The 23,705-nt window shown below is 46.0% G+C and overlaps 1 protein-coding gene across 1 annotated transcript in view; it reads left to right on the plus strand.

Moving 5' to 3' along the window:
• Nucleotides 1–23,705, plus strand: part of LOC115324099 (neprilysin-1-like) — a 147,239-nt gene that overhangs the window by 100,179 nt on the left and 23,355 nt on the right. Inside the window, exons 13-15 of the mRNA XM_042288341.1 lie at nt 1,705–1,756; nt 10,009–10,080; nt 18,795–18,921. Of these exons, the coding sequence (XP_042144275.1) occupies nt 1,705–1,756; nt 10,009–10,080; nt 18,795–18,921 (251 nt within the window). The remainder of the gene's footprint in view (nt 1–1,704; nt 1,757–10,008; nt 10,081–18,794; nt 18,922–23,705) is intronic.

Raw genomic sequence — 23,705 nt, forward strand, 5'->3', positions numbered from 1 at the left:
AGGAGATTCCGGGAATCTCTTCGGTTGAATCACTGCCCGGGACTACCGATAAACGTTTCTTAGATTTACGCGTTTTCGATGTTTCAGTAGTTATAAACGTTACACTTAATTGATTCGATTAACTTTATTATTAAAATATGGGTTAACCTTTTGCTTATCTAATGTACCCAATTAGGTTAAATGTTCACTTGTGACTTGGAACAAAGAGTAAGCGAAGCCCCGAAAGGTCGTTCTTCCGCCGGAAATATTTTGCAAAAACAAAAGGGAGATTTTTTTCACATTTGATACCTGAGATATTGTAGTTCCGTTAAACAAGATCCGTTCATAAAAGCAATACTTTGGCAGTATAAGGTATAATGCATATTTACTATGTTCTATGTTTCTCACTAAACGGAAAGTTTAATTTAGTCATTATTCACTCCTACAATGATTTGCAACACTGGAGACTACCGGTATCCTTTCAAATATTCAATGCAATGTTTGCGCTCAACAATTATTCGTAAGTTGTTTACTTTTAACCTTTAAATGTTCAGTTTACTTTTGCTTCTAACTTTTTCAGATAAAACTTTGCTGTAAATTATGTTCTAAATTCCCTTATTCGTTGTTTTATATAAATAACCGTGTGTCAAAAGAAAAAAAAGAACAAAAACAATATTTTTGGACGGGAATAAAATGTGATCAAAACGTTATTTATTATCTTGTTCCGGAGTCAAACCAAAAAACTTAGCGATTCTTTTTTTTTTTTTTTTTTTATGGAAAATGTACAGGTACTTCAGTATTCTCTCCACACAACGAGGAAGGTGACAGCCGGTGGTAGGTGGCAGACGTCAGAGGAAGCAGAATATGCTCGCAAAGCGTTTTACAGAAAAAAAAAAAACAAATGAGGCTCACGCTCAGCTTTATTCGACAAGTGAGGGAGGCTGACTGGACATGGCATGCTTGCTGGAAGTGCTGGATATGGTGCGACGCCTTTGAAAAAGCACGAATGTATTGACATCTAGGGAAAAACGAATGAAACGCAAACCGGAACTGTAAACGCGAGCACATGTAGATCTTGAGTACCAGCCACACAGGTCAATGCGGAGCAGGCGTTCTCGGCGCTGACAGTTACATGATTTGAACGGAGGTAATCCAATTCACCGGGTACACTTAATGACGTGCTTCTTCTGCGATCATCGACAGCTCCTTGAGTCATTCTTCCTCGCGGTGTTGTTCCCCCGCATTCTTCAATTTAACATTTTGTAATAACTGAGCACTTGCTAAAGCATTCTGGCGACCTACCTTATATAAAAACAAACGTTTCTTTTTTTCTTACTTTTATTATGATTTTTTTTTTGCACGTGAACACCAAGTGTTAGGAACCGTTACTGACCATTATTTCTTCGTTCCTGAGCTCAAACGGAACAGAACGTTTTCTTATAAAACAAAACTGAAATCAGAAAAAAGAAAAGACATTCATAGCGGAGAGTTTTAGACACCTCATAATGCATGCAGGGATTGCATGAACTTTCTGAATGCCCCTCTGAATTCACTACACATCCTTTTGCATCCATCTCCTACATTCACTACAGATCATTTGCATTTTTCTTTCCAAAAATGTTATTTCTTTAGTATTTGTGAGGATGTTAAAGATCACTATTTACTTAGTGCATCAATGGTTCTCGTTGCTGAATACTTAGGTCAAACATACCTCCTTTATTTCAGTCTTCCCTGCTGGAATACTTCAGCCGCCAATGTTTGAAGACGGTATACCTTCGTAAGTGGTTTTAAAAATTCAATCGAGTGTGTTCTATAAATGGTTTTCTATAATACGAAAACGTGTCGGCCACTGCACCAACAATGTGGTAAATGTAATTATAACTGAAAAGACAACCATTCGAGATTGGTAAAACAAATATTGATGTTGACGCTTTTTAGGGAGGCAGCATTCGTTCGCCTTTGTTTTCCTCGCGACTTGATTGTGGAATGCGCATTGCAGTGCAATGAGTACATAATACGCGGAACACCGCACACAGTTGCATAAATACAAAAATAACAAAAAATACATACAAACAATTTGAGCGTATATTGGAAAGTATCCGAAATTAGTATGAAAGCCAACTAAATCTTAATTAAGTTATGCTTTATTTTTAATCCTATATCCCTCAAAACACAACATACTCGGTCCAATGTTTCTCCAGATTCTCCATTCTCTTTGAAAAGTGACTTTCGTCTAGGTTCCCAAAAAATACTCGGCAGCCTCGATGGCCTCTTTCATTTGGCCCAATGTTTTCACCAGTCAGAAATGTTATAAATCTCGGGGCCAGGTTTAAGTACGAGGAAGCCAACTCAAGCAAGTGTGGTGGATATGGAAGAATTTTGAACTTCAGTTCTGTCAATCCTTGCTCATCCAGCGAAATTGCTAAATCCAGCTAATTTGCACCGGATTGAGGAGATGCGACACCCACATTGCATAAAGGCAACTTTTATCTTAGTATCTAAACTATAAGAAGGGTTCCGTGTGTTCGTTATGTAATTTTCTTGAAATTCGGGGGTTATTTATTGGTGTTTATATTATAGCGTTCCTGACTGTTCACCCCGCGTACGGGTCAAGTACTGTACAAAACAGCCGAGAAACGTAACTAAAACATTTTACTTCATCGAAAGAGTCTGAACCTGGAACCGGTGCTGATCAGCTCCCTAGCTCGTGGATGCGGTCGTTCCTTCTCTGCTCGGGCCACCTCCTTTTTCTTGTTCGTCCTTCATTTTTTTTTCTATTCAACCAATGTCTTTTATGTTCTTGTGGTATTCATAAACTTTAGACGAACACGTCTGTTAAAAACCTCCGGCGGTCCCGCCGGGAACGTACCGCTACAGTATCTCTCCTTTGAGTCGGTGTTTTTTGGTGTCTAATTTCAATGCCGGAGAAAAATCGATGTTTGTGGGGCTTGTGTTGTAAAGCGACTGTCTGATTACTAAAAAAATAGTATAATTTCTACGTTAGTTTAAATCATATATTATGGTATAAATTATATAACGTTAGTATAAATTATATATAATAATAGTTCAGTGCGGTTGTGTTCCGGGTCAATGAGAAGGAAACAAATTAAAAAAAGTAAGGTAGAACGTTTTTTCCCGAAAAGCTGGCCTTTTTCCCACTTCAAGGACAACTCAAATTTGGCATTTTTCGGTTTTCACCGATTCGGAGAAATCTGCCTCGGGGGTAAATATTTTATTTATCTGTGTACGTCGAAAACACGGAAGAGTAAGTAAAAACTACTCGTTCATAAACGCTCCCTCACAGGTTTCATAATTTTACGCACTTATATTCGGCGAGTTCCTAGAACATTTTATAGATTTGGTTTACAATTTCTTGCGTGGCAGTCGTTTTTGAACGTCTTGAATGTGGTTCGTCACTTGTGTGCCTCCGCCCATTCTCGAACATCGAAACCCAAAAACTCACGGTGGAAAATGAAGGACCTAGATTCCCAAGAGCAGAATCTGACCTGTATGTGATTTCCTCCCAAGATTTTTCTTTTAAACTAAACATATGACCGATCGGACATCTTTTTTATTCAATATTCGAAATCCACAAATGTTGTCAACACAACTATATTTTACTATCTGGAAAACGCCGTCCTCCTTGACGCGATTATGGAAACAATTGAATTGATTTGGTCGGAGACAAGTAAATATCCCGTTGAAGTTCTCAAGTTCCTGAAAATCAGCTCGCCGTGTTTATATGGATAACCGAATCGCTTGAAAGATACGTCCACTTATTTTTCCTGAGAGAAATATACTGTGGGTCAAAGAGCACTGAATAAGCAGAGACGATAAGTGTGTTTTAAAGCATGAAACGCTTAACGGAACCCCTAATCCCCAAGTTTTTTTTGGTCAATCCGTCCAGAGTGAATTTCTCGCTCAATTTCGTGGGGAAACTAAATTGGTGTTTAAGTCTGATCACGTGACCTCAAGTCACGTTATCAGATCTCACGTGATTTCTACACCAATTACGTTTTCCCGCCAATGTCTGGGGGATATTGATGCCACGTGACCTGACGTCACGTGACGTATACACCAACTCAGTTCTTCCTCTAAATTTGGCTGGAAAATTTATGTTACGTGACCTAAACACCTACAGTTTCCCCGCCAAATCTAGCAAGGAAATTCACGTCAAGTGACCTAACCATACTTGGCAGGTCAACACAACTTTCCTACTAAATTTAGCAAAGAAATTTACGTCACATGGCCTCCACACGAATTTGGTTTTCCCGTTAAATTTAGCGGGGAAATTGACACCACGTGACCTAAACACCCAATCCGCCTTCTCGAAAGTACTTGGGATATTGATAAAAACAAAGGTTCTTCACTCCACGAACCTATGGTTTAATGTCTGCTAAATGGTTTTAAACTATCATATCTTAAATTCTGCATTTTAAGCATAATTTTGTGGGAACGAACTTCAGAGGCGATGTGGTAGCGCTCAGTGATTTGTGTTAAGTGAAACTTTTGCTTTACATTATGAATGCTAGCAGGATTCGACGAATATGGCCCGATTAAAGTCTATTTTCAAGAATGCCCTATATAAACTGCGAAAGAATATACTTTCATTAGGGTACTTACCCAGGACACGCCAGCCATTTAAAAATAGCCGAGATTTTTTTACCGACGCTTTAATTAATCGAAAGACGGACAATTTACCTGCGATGAGTATCGACATCCCCCAAGGATCGGTGGCACGCGTAGGCACTCTGTTAGTACCTTTTTTTATAGAGAAGGCATTCAAAAGGACACTAGATCAGATTCGTACCTTACTTTTAGGTTAATGCAAAATATATTTTGCCTGGGCAATCTTTTTTTTTCGAGCTTACGTGACATCATATTCTGGTTATGGCTAGCTTGAATGAAGGAGTTTGCAAAATTTTTATGGAAGACCGAAGGCAGTGCATTGATAGTTTTCTGTCACCCTTTCCTTGGGCACCATTTGGCATTGAGTTGAATAACAGCCTTCATAATCTTGCTATATTTGGTTAATTCTCGTCAACATGTCACCCCATGGCATACATTTTATGAATTTTACTTGGGCTACTCAATATCATGCCTAATCTAGTCTAGGGGCTGACAAACGGCGGTTCGCGAGCCGCATGCGGCTTGTCGTAGGTCCAAGTGCGGCTCCCTACTCCCTGGTAAACGGGGCAATCTTCCCCTCCTGTGTCCACAAGACGAGAGTTCTAGAATTTAAAAAAAAGCTCAGTCTTGGCAGCTTTGTACTATCCGACGTACACACAGGGGGACTGCTTTTTGACACAGAGATGTGTCCTGTGACCGTGTTTCGTTTATTTCTCTCTAAATTATTTCGAACTGCATACGCATAACCGGCTTTAGGGGCCGTGGCTGACTAGCGAACCATGCACTCATTTTTGCTTAGCGGTTGAAGAAACGTTCTGACCCTTGGTGTTATTTGTTGTACTCGAGAATTATACCTTTCCGCTTTGGGAAATGGCAGTTTATTCGGTACCGTTTCTTATTAAAAGTAGCTCCTCTTTTCTATTTCTTTTCTGCGGCACTCTGAACTTTTGCGATTTCGACTGCGGCTCCAACTCCATTTCACACTGGCCACTCTTCATTTAGTCCACGCGTCTTGCGACGGATCTTTTTTTAATCATCGTTGGAAATGTATATTATTTATTGTTTCTGTCGCATGATACAACAGTTGCTCGAGAGAGCACAGTGCGAGAAAGGAGTGCGTCCAGTGCGTGACAGCAGTTAAGATGAAAATGGACCATGGATATTAGCTCAATTCGTTATACTCTGGGCGTTTCAACCGGCTTGTCCCAAGGCTTAAAACAAAATCGGTTCACGCTACGCGTGTCGAACCAACGCAGTATTCTTTGCAGTCCTATGAAGCAAGTGAAGATATATCTTGTGATAAGTCAAACTGGCTAATTAACACAAATTAATTAGCTAACTTTTTAAAACGTTAATTAGCGTGCTAACCCTTTAATACAAAAAACTGTAGAGCGTTCGAAAGACACCCCAGTATAGAAGATTATTTTTACTAAGGATTGCGTTATCAGGACCGGATGACGAAGGCTGTAGATAATCACCACTCGAAACTAGTTTGCCAGACTTGACCAAGAGAAGAAAAGTCCTCTATTTACAATCGAGGTATCTTCCGAACTGCCTAAGCACAAAAAACCTCTCGTGACCGACCCATCATCTCAACTTCCTTAACCATAGCCTCCTCTATACTCACAATGCCTGGCAGTTCGACGACGGAGCCATAGAGTGCCCGGTTGCAGATTTGGAGCGCGAGGATCTGGTAGCGCAGAGAATTTCTGGGGGAACCTACTCGTCAACGAACAGCTTTTGCAGCGGCGAGGACCCGAAACATGCGTCTCAAACCCGACGAGAAAAGAAGCGGTAGCGCGAGGAACCCGAGGAGCACGAGCGGATATCCCATCCCTCGGGAGAAGTGTGTTTCGGCGTCTCGCCGCAGCGGCGCGCCTGTCACGTTGCTCTTTTCTCATCCGTGATCTGCCGTTCTCTGTTCTCAATTTCGGCAGCCGCGTCTCGTGGCGACCTGCCAGGCATTGTCAGTATAGAGGAGGCTATGCCTTAACCATGGTGGAAGAAATACATTTAGGTGATGGCTCTGGCCGCTCTTCACGCGGGAAGCGAGCGACCAGATCGTGTTGGGCGATAGCCTCAAACCAGGAGTAGTTAGTTCCGCGCCACCGCGGAGGGCGCTGAGCTATGAGCACCATGGGTATGAGGTCCCTCCTCGGCGACCACGGTGTCGCCGGCGGAGTGAGCTCGCTTTTTCGCGGTCTGGTGGTGGTGTGCGGCCAGCGGCTGGCCTCGTGTTTTGCTTTGGTGCTGTGTCGATGACAGGTGCCACCATCGTGTACGAAGGTGAGCCTTAGTCCGAAGAAGTTATGCTATACGAATGGAAAAGACGTGCTTCGTTTCAACGGCAATTCGGGGTATTTCTTCCACCTTGTGCATTTACTCTATCCTGAAGCCTCCGAAGTTCGGCAACTGTAAAGTTGATGGGGAGAGGGGGGGGGGGGGGGGGGCTCATGAAAAAATGCTGTATGAGGGGGAGGGGGGAGAGGAGGTCCCAGCAAAATGAAAAATTTAGGGGGGAGGGGGGGCCCGGGCCGCATGCCCCTCCCCTGGCTTCGTGCCTGCTTGACGTGTCAGATCTCAGAGCCCTGATCAGAACTTACAAAAGCCCGTTGTCTCCTCATTTCGTTGATTAAGTGAAGGTCAAGCTTGACAGTCAAATTTCTGTCAAAGAATGGGAATCCGAAGATGTCTGGACAGAAAAGGCTGAAGTAAGCAAGTGTGTGGACGGCATACTATATTATGTAACTGGATTTTTGAGTGTGAAAATTAAAAAAAAAATCTACAGGCTGCCCTCTATGTCGATCAGCTTTCAGCATCGACAAGAACATTTCTGCTGAAGCAGCACTGACAAACGCGAAGAACAAAGCAGGCCTTATGCACCCCAACAGGAACCTTTTCCAACCACAGGAATAAAAGCGGAACAGTAATTCGTAGAAATAAAACTCACTATACTATCTACAGGGGCGCAATCGGCAGTGTTCTTGAAACATTCGCAATAACGTTTTAAAGCGCTGAACACAAAGAAACAATTGCCTAGTTCCTCCACCACCACATCAGCATGCGAATGCGACAACACTGTAACCCTATTACCGTGAGTAGGAATAAAGAAGCTCAAGAAAAGAAGAAATCTGCAAAGCAGTGCTCGTTTTAGTTTAAATGCGTGGGCGAGAAACACGGGATGTAGGAAAATGCGTAATTTGGTAGTATGCAGTGAATTCAGCCTCTGTATACTATTTAAAGCAAAACTTTTTCTCAGGTATCTTTTTACGTGTAAGACGGGGTGACAAAATATTGTGAGTGTATAGATGAAAAGTGATCTATGTCTTATAACCGCTACTACTGCTTGACTTTCAGTCACTGTGTCCTCATTTTAGTCTCTATGTCATCATAAATAAAAATGTTTTCTACTGACATGGGTTCGATGTACCATAGCACCAGTTGACATCGTATGTATAAATCATTTGTAATGTCTTTCTGGGGATGTAAATAATTATTTATTCCCCACTATGTAACAATATTAAATTTTTTTTATAAGAAGGCAGGAGCAGGTTGGGAAAAATCCCCCGACCCGGATAAAGCCACGTAATGTGCGTAAACAATTTACGGAACTGTTACCAAACATTGTCGGACAAAATATGCGAGCACGACCCAGCTGTTTAACTGAGTTATTTCAAATTACTCTAAATTATTGAAAACGCAGCAGATTGTGTCGGGAAGCTTTATATTTATACCAGTATTTTGTCAAGTTGATTCATCATCGGAAGGTTTTCATTTAAAACACAGCAACCGCACGGGGGAAATGGCAATCGGTGCTAATGCGCAACATAAATTCATCATTTCATCATACAGTACACAGGGACAGAGTAAAGAATGCATAATTTCCTTCACAAACCCTCTATACAAGCCTTCCCAAGCCCCTTTATAGTTGAGCGCCATCTATCCCCGTGCGAGTGAAGCACGCTGGGTGTGCCGAACATGATGTGATCGCCGCATCGGGCACAGAGTCATCACAAAAATGTATTAATTCCACCGTGGCCTTAACACATGAATCTAGCGCTAGCCATCACGAGCACCATCAGTTCACGCATACACCGGGGCACACGAGCAAAAAAAAAAAAAAAACGTAACCTACGAGCACGAGTGTGGGTCTCATTCTTGTGCCCCTTCACGAGATAGCGCGGCTGATTCTCACAACCCCAATGTGTCGTATCCACTAAGGTGGTCCTGGGGTGTCTATTTTTCCTTTAGCCTTCAAGGAAGCGCGCGAGATTCGAAATACCTCACTTGTCTAAGAGCACTAATATTGCTGTTCGCTTGAGGGTACAGTAACCTAACATGCTTTTAAATGTTGCGTGCCTTATTTTTCTTCTCGAAAACTACAAAAATTAAGTGCACAAATGCTATTTTTATGTAACTCACATATTGAGAACTTTCTCGACGCTCTCTACAACTTTCGTGTGGGAAGGTTTGCAAGCGTATTATTACCTAGAAAGCTTGTTAATTCATTTGTATTAAGTAGCCAGTTTGGCACACCATAAAAGTGAATTGACTTGCTCAATGGGACTGTTAACACAGCATTTGTCCAATATGTGTAACAGCTTTTTCTAAATAACTGGGACAAGTTAGCTAAAGCATCGTATACAGTAAGCGCCGAAACAAAGACATTTAAAGAACAGTTCACATAAATCACGTGTCCTGCATCTTTTTTTTTATATAGTTTAACAATACGATGGGGACCTTACAACGTCACAATTCCAATATGCTTTATGCCTTTGCCGCGTACCGTGTACTGTAAAACTCTTCATATTTGCGTCCCCTCCTTTTCGCGAATCTGTTACAAAGGACATTAACGCGGCAACTAAATATCGCGAATTCCAGACGCTTGTTTTGAAACTGTTAAGGCCCGAAATTTTCGCGTGCCCTTAAATTTCGCAAAATTTTCAATTTCGCAAAAGTTAAGGGCTCGCGAACATTACGGGTTTTAAACTATTCTATTCACGTGACAATAACGTTAAATTTAAAATACAAAAATGCTATGAAGCGGCACCTTCTCAAATGCCTGTTGGGAGCGACCGAGGCAGCGTCTTCGGAAGTAATTGTGAGAACGGTCAATCAATCAATCAATCAATTTTATTTACATCATCACTGAATAGTGATGTGGGCTGCAGAGACAAAAAGTCAAAACAGTCTTGTTATGTACTCTTAGAGCATTGGATTTCACACCATTCTTCGAAACACCATGCCTGTGAGGGCCCTCTTAGAAGTTCTTGAAGTTAGTAACAAAAACATATTTACTTCAATGTCACATCCTAAAACTCTGCATGATGTCAATCTTTCATAACAAAGCATAAATGTGTTTCCAGATGTGCGTCTAATCTTTTTTTTTGTATTCTTCAGATCAATCAACATGGGAGCTATTGGGATGTCTATAGGTCATGAAATTACACATGGGCTTGACATTGCTGGTAAGTAGTTATTATATTTGTTTGAAACTTTAACGCACCGTATTTTCTGGTGTATAGTCCGCGGAGTATACATGTTTAAAAGTTCCAAATTCACCCGGTGCGTACATCCACAGGGACGAACTATACACTCTAAAAAAATAAAAGCCGTTTACAACTCCCTGTAACGCTGGTTGGAGCGCAACTCTTGAGGAGGAGGATGGGAGCGTACTGAAAGATAGGTGACTCCTTTAGGTCACGGGACCTCGAAGGGTCACGTGACCTCAGGGGAACCACGTGACCTCAGGGGGTTCAGGTGACTTCAGGGGGTCACGTGGCCTCAGGGGTCACGTGACTTTAGAGGGTCACGTGACTTTCGGAGGTCACGTGACTTCCGGGGGTCACGTGACCTGAGGGGCACGTGACACCCGGAAGTCACGTGACCTCAGGCGGTCAGATGACCTAGGTTGTCACGTGACCTCGGGGTCACGTGACCTTGGAGGGTCATGTCCCCTCAGGGGGTCACGTGACCTCGGCGGGGGGGGGGGGGGGGGGTCTTTTTACCTTGGTAAGTCACGTGACCTCAGGCGGTCATGTGACTTGGCGGTCACGTGACCTTGGGGGGTCACGTGACCTCGCGGTTACGCCGACGGCGACGGCGACGCCATTCAAGCCGGAAACGGGCCCCTAAGAGCTGCGCTCTAAAAAACGTGCGTCTACTTTCTCGCACAACACTCGAAGAGGCAATCACCGCAACTTACAGAGGCAGCTGAGTGAATGACGATGCCGAAACATATGTTTAGACCGAAAATCGCACCTTGAGTTTTGACATTAAGCAATGCGAAATGTCCACGCCTTGCATTCCTTAATATCACAACTCAGACTTCGCTTCTTGGTGTAAAGATATGCTTCGGCATCGTCATAATTTGCCGAGCTGCCACCGTAAGTCGTTGATTTACTTTCCGTGTCCAAGTATTGTGCGGGATAGTATAGGAGCACGGTTTTTTTAGAGTATGCGTTACTCTAATTTCCCTCGATAAAAGAATATTATTACTATTCAAGGACTACCACTTTTCTAAGACTAGCGACGCATCTAAAAATGAACTGTCACTTACCACCCCCGCCCCCCCCTCAAAGTAAATATAGGGTTTCCCTTTCTTTAAAAAACGTTTTTGGAACGCCCCTGCTATATTATTGGTGATTTATGTATGATAGAAGCTCCTTTGTGAACACTAATACAGCTGACATTTGTCAAGATGTGCTGTGTATGATCATTTTTACACTCTGGTTGGGCACCAAGTGCGGGCTATGCACCGTCTGTGGACCATCCAAGGAAATCGGCCTTCGCGGACCATTCAGCAGGGACGGGCTATAGACCGAAAAATACGGTAGTGCAATTCAGGTTGTTTCTTATATCTAGCTCATAATTCGATAAGACGATTTTTGAAAACCTTTATTCTAATAACGATCGTAAGAAAACAAAATCTCATACATTTATCAGCAGCTATCAAATAGGATTTACCTGAAATAAGCCCCCCCCCCCCCCCTCACCCGCCCCTCCACAAGCCTTGTTAAAAAAAAAGAAGCGGAGGATATGAACATTAGATGTCTCAATTTTATTGTTTTAATTTTTCGACCATAATTCTTGCCGGCATACGGGGTTATGAGGGATATCGCTCAGAACTGAAATATTGCACCTTTTCGACGAAGCGGCGCTATGTTCAAGTAGCGCAGGACAAGACATCTCATTGCGATGAAGTTTAATGCAGCTGAACTCGCTACAAGTATTTATGGCGGTAAGTCAAGGGTGGCAAGATCACATCTTTATCTCCATAAGCCTGCGTGACACATAGGTTAAATTACTCCGAATAAGCCCCTGCATGTGTGTCAAACACGTTCCCTGATTGCATTGAAATAGTTTACTTCTTGAATCAAGATGGTCCAGGCCAGTGATATCCCTACATATCCTCTAGGGGAGGGGGGTGGGGGTGGAAGTCTTACACCCCCCTTGTTTTTCAGAAGACACCCCCCTGATTCGCAACAACTCCTTTGTTCTAAATGCCCCCCCCCCCCCAACCTAGAAATTTAAACACCAACCCTTATTTCAATTTATGGAGAAAACCGTGCTCGAGGCACGCCTTATTATAGTTGCTTTTACAGTGATAACCTTTTGATAGCACCTTTACAAAGTTCCAAAGCTATAAGCAAAAATTGATCACACCCAAAGTTTTTTTGTTTTTTTTTTAAAGTTGTTCGACGCGGACGCGATCTTCATGAGGTTTTACTCCTGGACTGCCTGCATCTTGGCGAGCAATTCCTGCCGGAACAGCTTGTCGAACGTTCGCCTAAAAAGCACTCTTGAGTATCTGGTTCTCGACCAGCTCGGAAATTTCACTATCTCCGAGCATGTGCTTGTACATCTTGTCGTTGTCGATGTTTTTCTTTTTCACGCTTTCCGAGCGTTTCAAGAGAAACACTCACACACACTCGCAGAGTGCGCACATAAGTTTTATACTTTATCCCTACGTTTAAGTAAACAGAAGCGGCCACCAAATAGCCAAGAAACATGTTTTTCGAGTAAAACTCGTCGAAGCATTAGGCTTCCCCTAGGTTTCCACCTCAAACCAACGTTACTAAGGCACTCAGCTGGGAAACTCACGGTTGAAACCTGGGCCGCTGGCGCCCACCGAGACCGAGGTAAATAAAACAGCGTCACTCCTAATCTTTTACTTTTCTGTGGTCACCTTGCGCTTTCAGAAAGCATGTTCTTGCGTAAAAACAAACGAAAAAAAAACCCTATTTTTTAGTAACTTTTATTAGAGTATGGCACAAAATGACGGCCGCGTGTTGTTTTCTAAAATTTTTCGTTGGCAAGTTTTTGCGGCACTATTAAAATTGTTTTTATACAACCATGTCTCCGCGGTGATTTCAGATAGCGCGTCACGACCTTGGCGCATCCCAAATTCGTTTGTAATTCGCGGCGCGTCTGCTTGGGAGACGACCCCTGAAACCGCTTCCCCCGAATCTGTTTTTGGCGCCGAAATGGCCGATTAAGCCCAAAATAGAAGTAACAGCGGACGCTGTCGAAAGCAGTACTCCATGCAGTTCCTCGTGTTGCCGCTGCGGGAGAAATGACGGCGGTGTGATCCTCATTAGCTCGGTTCTCGAGTACGGATCGGGGCCACTTTATCAGAGCAGGCTCTATGTCTGTTTGACAATTGAGTGGTCCTAGAAGCTGTGGCCAGCGGCATCGTTATACGAATTACTGGTACAAGTAGTGCCGCCAGCCCTCTGTAGTCGCAACAAAAAGCGCACGAATAAATGTCTCTGTCTCACAGCAATCACCGCGTTCGGGTGTGTCCCTACGCACGGTCTGCATGGTGTCAGAAGACACAAAGAACCCATCGAAGTAGGCCTAGTCTTAAAAGGCCTGACGGTCAGCCTTCGCCGGACAGCCGGAAAGCCCTGCCGCTACAATGGCTACAGCAGCGACACCGGGAAACGTGACATCCCTGCTACCAGTCCCGAAGCCCCTGGATATGTCTCAACATCTTTGGGTGGCATGCAAACCTTGGCCGAGTGAGCACAAGCTCTAGCGACTGCGACAGGGCTCGCAAAGAAGCCTAAAGAAATTCAAGCGGCGACGTTTTTGGTCGTAATCGGCGAAGAGGAACGGGGGATCTTCCGCACGTTCAATTTCGAAACGGAAGCGGATCGCGACGATGTAGACAAGCTTTTCGAAAGATTTGAGGAGCACTGCAAGCCCGTCGTTAACCTCGCGTACCACGACTTCGTTTTCGGCACGAGAGACAAAAAGTCGGGAAAACGCTTCGATGAATGGCTCACGGAGCTTCGTACGCTCTTCCGGAACTGCGAGTACGGGCAGCTCCGGATGTTCAAGAGCCGCATCATCCTAGGCATAAGAAAGTACAAGCGGTTGCAGAGCCATCTGATCAACGAGAACCCAGATTTTCGCAAGCTCGGAAAGATTTGTCGCACGCGAGATGAAAGCAAGCAGCAGGTAGAAGAGATACAGAAAACGACCCAAGTAGGCCAAGGCAATGCCGACAAGCACCAGGACGGCACTGAAGAGGGCAACTTCGTACAGAATAACAAAGCGTGCGCGAAGTGCGGTTACGCGTACCACAAGAACTAAGGGCTCATTCACACTGGAAGCGGATCCGCGTTCGCAAAGCGGTTGCGAACGCGGTTGTATAAGGATTCAGTACAATTGCACGCGCATTTGATGACATCAAATGCGCGTGCAATTGCACTGGATCTTTATACAACCGCTTTCGCAACCGCTTCGCGAACGCAGATCCGCTTCCAGTGTGAATGGGGGGTAAGCCTGCCCCGCAGATGAAGAGAAATGCAAGCAGTCCGGGAAGCTCAGCCACTTCACGAGCGTATACCGATCAAAGAAGCCTAACAAGAGAGGCGCCGGACAGATGAAGACCCGGAACGTTGACAGCGTCGAATGCGAAGAAAGGTGCTTTTTACGTGCCGTCTCGTCGAGCTACACGCAAAAAGGTAGTTCGAAAAGCCGAGATCAACATTGAAGGCAAGCCAGTGATTTTGCAACTTGGATAAAGTAGCAAACTCTTCAGTGATTTCACTCAAGCAACTGAAGGCGATAACACACAAGGAGGTGGGGTCACGAAACACACTAATGAACATATTTTTCGGCCAGAACAAAGAGCAGCCCGAAAGGTAACTCTGCAAGTGTCCAGCAAACACGGAGCTGCTCAGGCAGAGTTTTTCGTTGTGCAAGGGCCGGTGCAAGCAACCTTCAGTGGTGAACTGTTCCAAAAGATAGGCCTCATTAAACTTGTGGCCACAGTGGCAGAAGAGGGCCAACTCTACGAAGCGGCATGACCGTTTAAAGAGACGTTCAAGAGTCTAAGGAAACTACATGGGGTGGTGTACCACATGAAACTGCACCAGGGATGACAAGGTGTAGTTAAGCCAGCCCGTAGCGTTGTACTGGCCCTCCGTGACAAGGTTAAGGCTGAACTCGGTCGAATGGAAGCAAATGGAGTGATAACCCCCATCACCCAGCTGGCTGAAGGGGCAAGCCAAATGGTAGTTGTGGTCAAGAAAAACAAAATAAGAATATGCTTGGACCCAGTTGACCTCAACAAAGCGCTCAGGAGGGAGCATTGCCACATGCCGACGCTGGAGCACATCGTCACAAACATCGAGGTTGCCAAGTACTTTTCTACATTAGACGCTGCCACAGGATTTTGGCAAATTCGACTTGACAAGCCCAGCTCGTATTTGTGCATTATGAGCACGCCTTACGGAAGATACAGATTCCTCCGGATGCCGTTCGGAATTGCCGCTGCCCCAGAAGTCTTCTAGAGAGCAATGCACCAGGTGCTCCAAGGTCTCGACGGCGTCGAAGTGGTCATGGACGACATACTGGTGTGGGGTTTCACAAAAGAAGAGCACGACAGACGTCTATAAACTGTCCTGCAACGGTAACAAGAGGGAAACCTCAAACTGAACCTGACCAAATGCCACTTCTTGAAAGCGGTGGTACGCTACCTCGGCTTTTTGCTACCGACAAAGGACTCTCGATCGACTCGAACAGAGCAGAGGACATCCTTGCAGCTCAGGTGCCAGGTATCCGCAGACAGAAATAAAGAAAAAAGATGAAAAGGAACTGAAGACATTCTTGGGAATGATGAAATTCGTTGCCAGGTTTATCCCGAACATGTCGGAGTTAAGTGCACCTCAACGAGACCCGCTGAAGATGGACAACGCTTGGGTCTGGATCGACTCCCAACAAGAGATCGTTGAGCGTCTTCAGGCAGCCCTATCACAGGTACCGGTTCTGGCATACTACGACAAGACGCAGACCCTTGTGTTGCAGGTAGGTGCTAGCCGACGAGGACTAGGAGCTGTCATCATGCACAATGGACGCCCCCTGGCCAACTCTTCTCGCTCACTGAATGAACTGTAAAAAAGATATGCACAAATTGAAAAGGAGATGCTAGCCATTGGGCATGGCTGCTCACGCTTTTACGACTACGTATTCGCTCAGCCGTGCATCCTGGTGGAAAGTGACCACCGCCCTTTGGATGCGATGTTCTGAAACCGCTTCACCACTTTCCGCCATGTCTGCAAAGAATGCGCCTGACTCTCCAGAAGTACTCACTTGAAATAAAGTACAAGCCGGCAAACGAAATGTTCATCGCAGACGCCCTGTATCGGTTTCCATTGAAAGGGAAGGTACCAGAGGAAGAACACTTCCAATTGAACGTGATCCAAGAGTTTTCAGTTTCTGCAGAACGACCTCCGCAGATCAAGCGGGCAACGAACCAAGATTAGTATCTCCGCCCCCTGAGGGAGTATGCAAGCACGAAGGGGCCAGAGGACAAAAATATCATTTCCTAACAAATCCGAGCCTACTGGCCGTACCGTGATGAGATTCATTCGGAAGGCTACCTCCTCTTTCGATCAAACAGACTGATCTTTACCAGCAGCATGAGGAACGAAGTCCTAGACATCCTGCATGCAGTCCATGTGGGTACATAACAGATGAAACAACGTGCCAGAGACGCCATTTTTCGATCTGGAATATCAGCGGACATCCACGAGAATGCGAAAAGATGTGCGCTTTGCAGACAACACGAGCCCAGGAACCAGCAGCTGCGGATGATGAGCCATGATGTCCGAGATCTGCCCTGGCGGACAGTTGGCATGGACCTTTTCCACCAAGCAGGAGAAGAGTATCTGACAATCGTGGTCTTTTATTTGTTTTATTTCGAACTTCGACGCTTGAAACGCGCAACGGCAGATGCTATCATAAAGTTATGCGAAGAGGTCTTCGTTACGCATGGTCTTCCCAACAAGCTGATCAGTGACAATGGGCCACAGTTTAACAGCCACAAGTTTTCCGAATTCATGGAGCACTGTGACATCATCCACGCGGCATGAAGTCCACGCTACCCCCGTTCCAACGCAATGGCTGAGCGAGCCATCCAAGGGGCAAAAAAGCTTCTGAGCGCGACTCCCTACGACTCGGCAGAAATCTACAGCGCCGTGTTGATATGGAGGAACATGCCAAGGGAGAGGCTCCTGCAGTCCCCGGTCCAGCATCTGAAGTGAGGAAGGACAAGGACATTGCTGCCTACGCACCGCAAGCTTTTTGAGCCTGAGACATTGCCACCACAGCATGACTTAAGGAGATGCGCCAGCGGAAACAGACCTACAACAACCAAGGTGCAAGAAGTCTGGGGCGTCTGCACCCTGGGTCAACGGTCTCCGTGTTCGACTCTCGGACCTCTCACTGGTCGACAGCAGTCGTAGTCACAGACGACCCTGCAGCCTGATCCTACATAGTGGCGATCGAAGATGTACAACAGCCTCGTCGCAACTGAGAGTATACCCGCTCCCACAGCCCCACAACGACGGGGCCACAGCCTTCGGGACCCCAGCCCGTGGAACTACGGAGAAGTTCAAAGCAGCCCCGCAAGTCACGTCACTACATAAGGTGTGACTCAGGAAAGCCTTAGCTCCAGAGTTGTTTTATTTTATGAAAGAAAGTACGTTGTGGGCAGCGGCATTGTTATACGCATAATGGGTACAAGCAGCGCCAGCCCTCTAGTCGCAACCTAAAGCGGACGAATAAACGTCTTTGTCTCTCAGCAATCCCCGCGGTCGGATGTGTCCCTACGCGCGGTATACAGTGACGTTGCCTCAAAATCATTTTCTTCACATTCCGCCCGTTGACAAGCATTGCAATAGAGTCAAAACGCTCTCTTGGTCTTCGCAAATCGCCTTCTTCCAAATGGTAAATGCCATGTGGTATGGTCACCATGACTACAAAAACGAAGCGACTGCTGGATAGACGCACACGAGAACGTAGTCGGAAGCTAGCAACATTGAACGCCATGTTCTCAATGTAGTCTGATAATGCATACGAAAAAAAAAACACGCTAGCTTGGGTCTCCAATGTATGCTTCCAAACAGACCACGCGTGCCCAATATAGAGGACAAGGTGCGGTCTTCTGTATTACGTACGCCTATTGGGTACGGTTTTCCTGTAACCTTTCCACCGAAACGTCATCCCTGCTGAATTCACATAGTGAAGCTTAACGTGCGCAAGCATCATCACCGATACATCTGGCAGCCTCTGACAACGAACGCAACACTAGCACACGATGATGCAAAGGCAGGCGCGTCTGCCGATTTGCAGCGACTCTCGCCTGGCCAGCCCCAAGCGGTGTGCTTGCCGCTTGGGGCTGACAACGAGCGCGTCCTGCTCTCAGGTTCTACCTCAGCACCTGCGCGTCCGGTATTGGCGAGAATTGCCGCGCTGATTGCCGCAGACAGTGTTCGGGAGCTTACGTCGGCCATTGCTCCATTCAGAAGCTGCTCTAGCGTATATGTTTATTCAAGAGAGGTTTCGCTTACATGGTGAAGGTGACTATAGCAGACAAACATTAATTTGTGGCAAGGAACTGAAGTGGGCAGAGTTCAGGTACGTGTTTGGGCTTTTTTGCCAATTTTTTTTTAATATGGCAAACGCTAACAAGGAAAGTTGGAGATTATGACGGTTAAGATGTCTCCATGTTTCCTGCCAGTACTATTTTAACGAGCTGTAGAAGAGAAAACATATTTTTAGCTCGAAATTAAGTCTAAGCTTTTTTATTACTTCAATATCGGGCTAAGCTAGAAATGAGATAAAATTTTAATGCTCACGTTTACGCTCTGTTCACTTCTGCCACCAGAAAGTGAATTTGATGCTGATGGACAGTTGGGAAACTGGTGGAACGAGGCCGCAAAGAGAGAATATTTAAAGAGAGCTCAATGCTTTATAGACCAGTACAGCAATGTTACCGTAAAGGAAGTGAACTTGACGGTAAGTGACGTCCTAACATACGTGATCGTTGGGTAAAGTAAGCGTGGATTTTCCTTCAACAACTGAAGTAGCACATAACAGCTGCTTGTGGTCGGGGCAGTTCCGGTCTGCCGCCACGGTCCCACTGGACCGGGACCGGCAACTCCCCACAATACGAAAATGGTCGGTCCTGGTCGGGAATCAGGACTGAACCGGACCGGACCAACTGTCGCCGTGCTATGATCCGACCGCCGTACGCTATAGCGAACGGCCGCGCGATAGAGCGCTCGTCAGCGGTTACGGCATCGGCGGCGGCCAGCCACGTTTATTTCGTGCGCGGCGATATTCCCAGTGACTACGCGGGCATGTTACCAACGCTAGTTAACAATTCGGTAACTAAGATTTCAAAATGCACCAAGTCTATTATGGAAGCAATTGGACCAGGAACGTTATTCCATTCTTGAAATGAACGAGGAAGAAAGGATGAATGAAATGTAATTTGTGTTAGCGCTTGGGATGCCAGACTTGTGTTGATGAGCAAGACGAGGTTAAACTTAAATTGGGCGTGCAAATAATTTGTTTCGTTGTAAAAAAAATTATAAAAGTACATTTTGTGAAATGAGGAGAGGAGTGAAATTTTTCCACGTAGAATAAAGGGAGGGAGTGATAAGTTTTGATATATTTATGGCAGTACCTGTGTAGTGATAATTAGTGAGTATGAAACGAGCAGATCTGTTTCGGATGGCTTTCAATGCATCAATGAGGAAGGCATGACAGGGATCTCCGATTGATGCTGCATATTCTAATTTGGGTTGAATTGGGGTTCTCTGCAAAATTAACTTCAAAGGAACAGGTGTTAGTGAAAAATTACTCCTAAGATAACCTAACATGCTATTAGCATTGTACGTGATGTACTGGATATGAGTTTTTCAGGAGAAGTTGTAAGTTTAGTGCATGTCTAAATATTTGTACAATATAACAGCGTCTAAGGTCGCTGAATTAGGACGGTAATTAATATTTTCGTAGGACTCGCTATCTGCACATAGATTTACAATTGTTAGAATTAAGGCTCATAAAACATGTCACGCTACTGGACAATACTGTTAATATCAGACTGGAGCACATAGCCGTGACTATGGTCTATTATTTCCCAATAAATCACGCAGTCATCAGCAAGTAAACAGATAGATAAGGGGATGTGAATAGACGATTCTTAACATAAATTAAGAATTACTATGGTCCTAAGACAGATCCCTGCAGAACACTGGAACCAACGGTATCGAGAGAAGGGCTCGAATTATTGACAGTTACGAATTGGGAGCTGTTGGTTAAGGAAGATTGAATTCATGCAAGATTGTCAAAGTCTATATAAAAGGACCACTGAGTATAAAAAATGGTCTGATGGAGAGCCATACCTCGGCATTCTCACTCGTGAGTGCGATCACTCACGATCACTCAAGCTCACCGTCAGATTTGAGGTGATCATGAGTGAGGCCGCGAGTCTCGACAAATTGTGAGTGTCATTGTGAGTGTGATCGTGAGTTACGTGAGCTCATGAATGTGAGTGTGAGCGTAAGTCCTGAGAAGTCATAAGCGTGAGTCTGACCGTGAGTGTGATCGTCTGCTCTAAGAACTCATGAGCGTGTGTGTGAGTCTTGCGAACTAATGAGCGTGAGTTTGATCGTGAGTGTGATCGTGAGCTCTGAAAACTCTTGAGTGTGAGTTTGAGTTTCGAGAACTCATGAGTTTGAGTACGAGTTCTGAAAACTGAGGAGCGTGATTGTGAGCGTGAGTTCTGAGCACTCATGAGTGTGAGTCTTGAGATCTCTTGAGTGTGATTGTGAGCTTCATGGCCCATGAGCATGAGCCTGAATCAAGGCGTGAGGCTTAGGGTGGATATGAGTCCGGTGATTGCATTAGTTTGGGTGATGACGTGAGTCTGATGACCATGGCTATCATGAGTCGCCATGAGCTCTGGTATTATCTTGGCTTGGTTGGTCACGTGAGCTCCCGGGCAATCTTAGTGGGCGAGAAGACTCTCGCTTCGCAACTACTGTGCGGGGCTCAGGGTTGGTTTGGGTGTCGCTCGCCTGCTCCTAGGCCATGTAAACGCGCCGGGTCCTGTGGAGGGCGGAGGAGGAGGAGGGGGGGTGCTTGTTCTTGCAGCCGCCTCCTTTCCAGCGCCCTCCGCAGTGTCTCAACCAGCTGGGGAGGGCAAACAGGACAGAAGGTGGGGTTCGCTTTCGTCTCTCCTCGGCGTTCGCTCTTCCATTCACGGCAGACGGCGAGACGCCAACGGACTGATGGCGCCTCGAGGCGGCGCAGTAAGGTCAAAGTTGGGGAAGCGCTCCAGACGGTTAGCGCTCCTCTCTCTGTGCCATAGAAAGGCTCGTGTGGACCTCGGCTCCCAGTCGCCTAGTTGTTGCCGATGGCCATAGCATTTTATCATTGCGTCAACTATAACATTCGCAGGGCTGCAATAAAATTGAGTGACTCACATGATCCTTATCAGCACTCAGTCGGACAAACAATTTTATCTTTCCGCGCACCTCACTGTACTTTTCGCAAATGAGTCATCGCTCAGAAAGTGCAAAAAAGGCGGCGTCATGATCGATCAAAGCTTCGAGTGAGATCTTTCACATTGTGTGATATCATGCTTTTATGTGTCGTTCGGGGCAAGATGGCGCGAGTGCATGATAGCCAGCCCGAGCCACGAGAGTGCTGCATTCAGTGCCACAAGCGGAGCTGTCTCTGGTCTCTGTTAATGGGGCGGCCAATCTGCTGGTCGGGCCGTGGTGAGCAGCGCCGATCCCAATTTTGGCAGTCCCCGTGTGCACCTGCGCGCCATGTCCCTGATTCTTTTATGCGGTTTTATTAAGACCATCGGAGCCCTGATAGGTCAAAGTGTGTAAAGCACATTCTAGAGTCGCCATTTGGACACCAGTTTGAGTTGCCTTTACCACTTGTGCGTCGCTCTATAATTAATCGCCGCCCGATCGGTGTGTTGTCTGTTCGTCTCCCAAGAAGTGACACAACACAACAAGAAGGTAGCGAATGGAATGGTTGCCCGTCTTCGAGAGCCGGCAGTCCGGACCCGCCGACCCTAGTTGTCGCTCGCCGTTCATAGCTTGCAGTCGGAGTCGGTGTCCACGCCTACGGATCGTCCTTCCCACGCCAGCGCTGTGTAGGCTAGGTGTTCCGCGCTATCACAGCCGCAACCACTCCTGGATCGTCATGGCCTAGGCCGGTATGGCTAGGGCTCACCGTTTCCGCCAATCCTGATCCGAACCTCGCTGGTAGAATTATCCGGGAATCACCATGGGCCAGACCAGCCAAAACGGCTCTATCGCTCCTGCCCGGCCCCAGCCTCGCGCAGCACGCTCTTCCTATTTTCTCGCCGGCTGGCCGCTGCTCGCCACTCGCTAGACCGTCTTCTTCTTCTCCCGACACCCCTACGACACTAGAATAAAATGTTGATAATTAGAACCAAACTCTGCATCCTGTACACAAGCCTAATGTAAAAATGCGTCAGACAACATAATGTACAGTCGGGGACAAAAGTCCCCAGGACGTGCGAGCTGCGGCTGAAAGGCATTGCTCTGCCATCTGCCGGCGGGTCGCCTGGTTTCGAGATCACACAAAAGCGCATGCGCGTCCTACTCTGCCTGCAAGCATGTGTGTTTTCCCGCTCTTCTGCGGCACAGCGCCTAACTTGGAATCGGGCGCGTGGTACCGCCTCGGAGATAGCGCTGGCAGTTGACGAGCGTCTGCTACACATTCCGAAACTCGAGATACCGCCTGGGGCATTGCACCGGATTTCGCCGTGTCAGCGCACCTTGCTTTATAACCAGTTCAGTTTATCGCTCAGTTCAGCTACCGTGACTTCTCACTTTATAGGTGCCATGTCAGTAAGCGCTATCTCCGAAGCGGTACCACGCGCCCGATTCCGAGTTAGGCGCCGCGCCGCAGAAGAGCGGGAAAGCGCACATGTTGGCAGGCACAGTAGGACGCGCATGCGCTTTTCTGTGATCTCGAAACCAGGCGACCCACCGGCAGATGGCAGAGCAATGCGTTTCAATCGCAGATCGCGTGTCCTGGAGACTTTTGTCCCCGACTGTACGTGTGCGAAGGATAGTTACGCTTCGCATGAACATTTCGCAATAAAAAGATTTGCATCCTGTTTACTGCACGGCGTAACATTTGCTACCAGACTCAGGATAAAATTTGGTAGCCGAAACAAGCGAAAATTTGTTTTATGAAAATCCACTATTTGAAAACTCTCAGGTTCTTGTTGCGACCGCGCGTTCCCCACGGCGCGCGGTCGCAACCAAATGCACGCTTGCCACTACGAGTGCCAGAACGGACCGACGGGCACCATGCTCGAAGACCTGATCGTGTGATTCTCAACACCATCGCGACGCAACAATCGGACCGATTTTTTCTACCGTATTTCTCTATGTGGTTGTCTCAAAGACTCGTAAAGCAACTTGAATAATTATGTTATTTTGCCGAGTAGCATGCGAAACGAGTTTGTCAGACCACTTTCCAAACCTGCACATCTATTTTCGTTCACTTCAAGAATTAATGTAAAATTCACTTACCTGATGCGTCGCACTGAAGTAATCCACTTTGTCGTCATGTCGCTTCGCAGGATCTTAAATGAAAGCGCGAAACTTTGACGCCTGAGTCACCTTCGCGACAGTGGCAGTCTTTCACGCAGCACTAGCGACTTTTATTTTGGGGGCTAACTGTAGGAGTGGGCGAGATGTCACAGGAACCCGGTGAGGTCATAGAGACGTGAGGTT

This window comes from Ixodes scapularis, unplaced genomic scaffold, assembly GCF_016920785.2.
Source record: "Ixodes scapularis isolate PalLabHiFi unplaced genomic scaffold, ASM1692078v2 ptg001946l_1___fragment_3__unscaffolded, whole genome shotgun sequence".
NCBI classification, from domain to species: Eukaryota; Metazoa; Arthropoda; class Arachnida; order Ixodida; family Ixodidae; genus Ixodes; species Ixodes scapularis.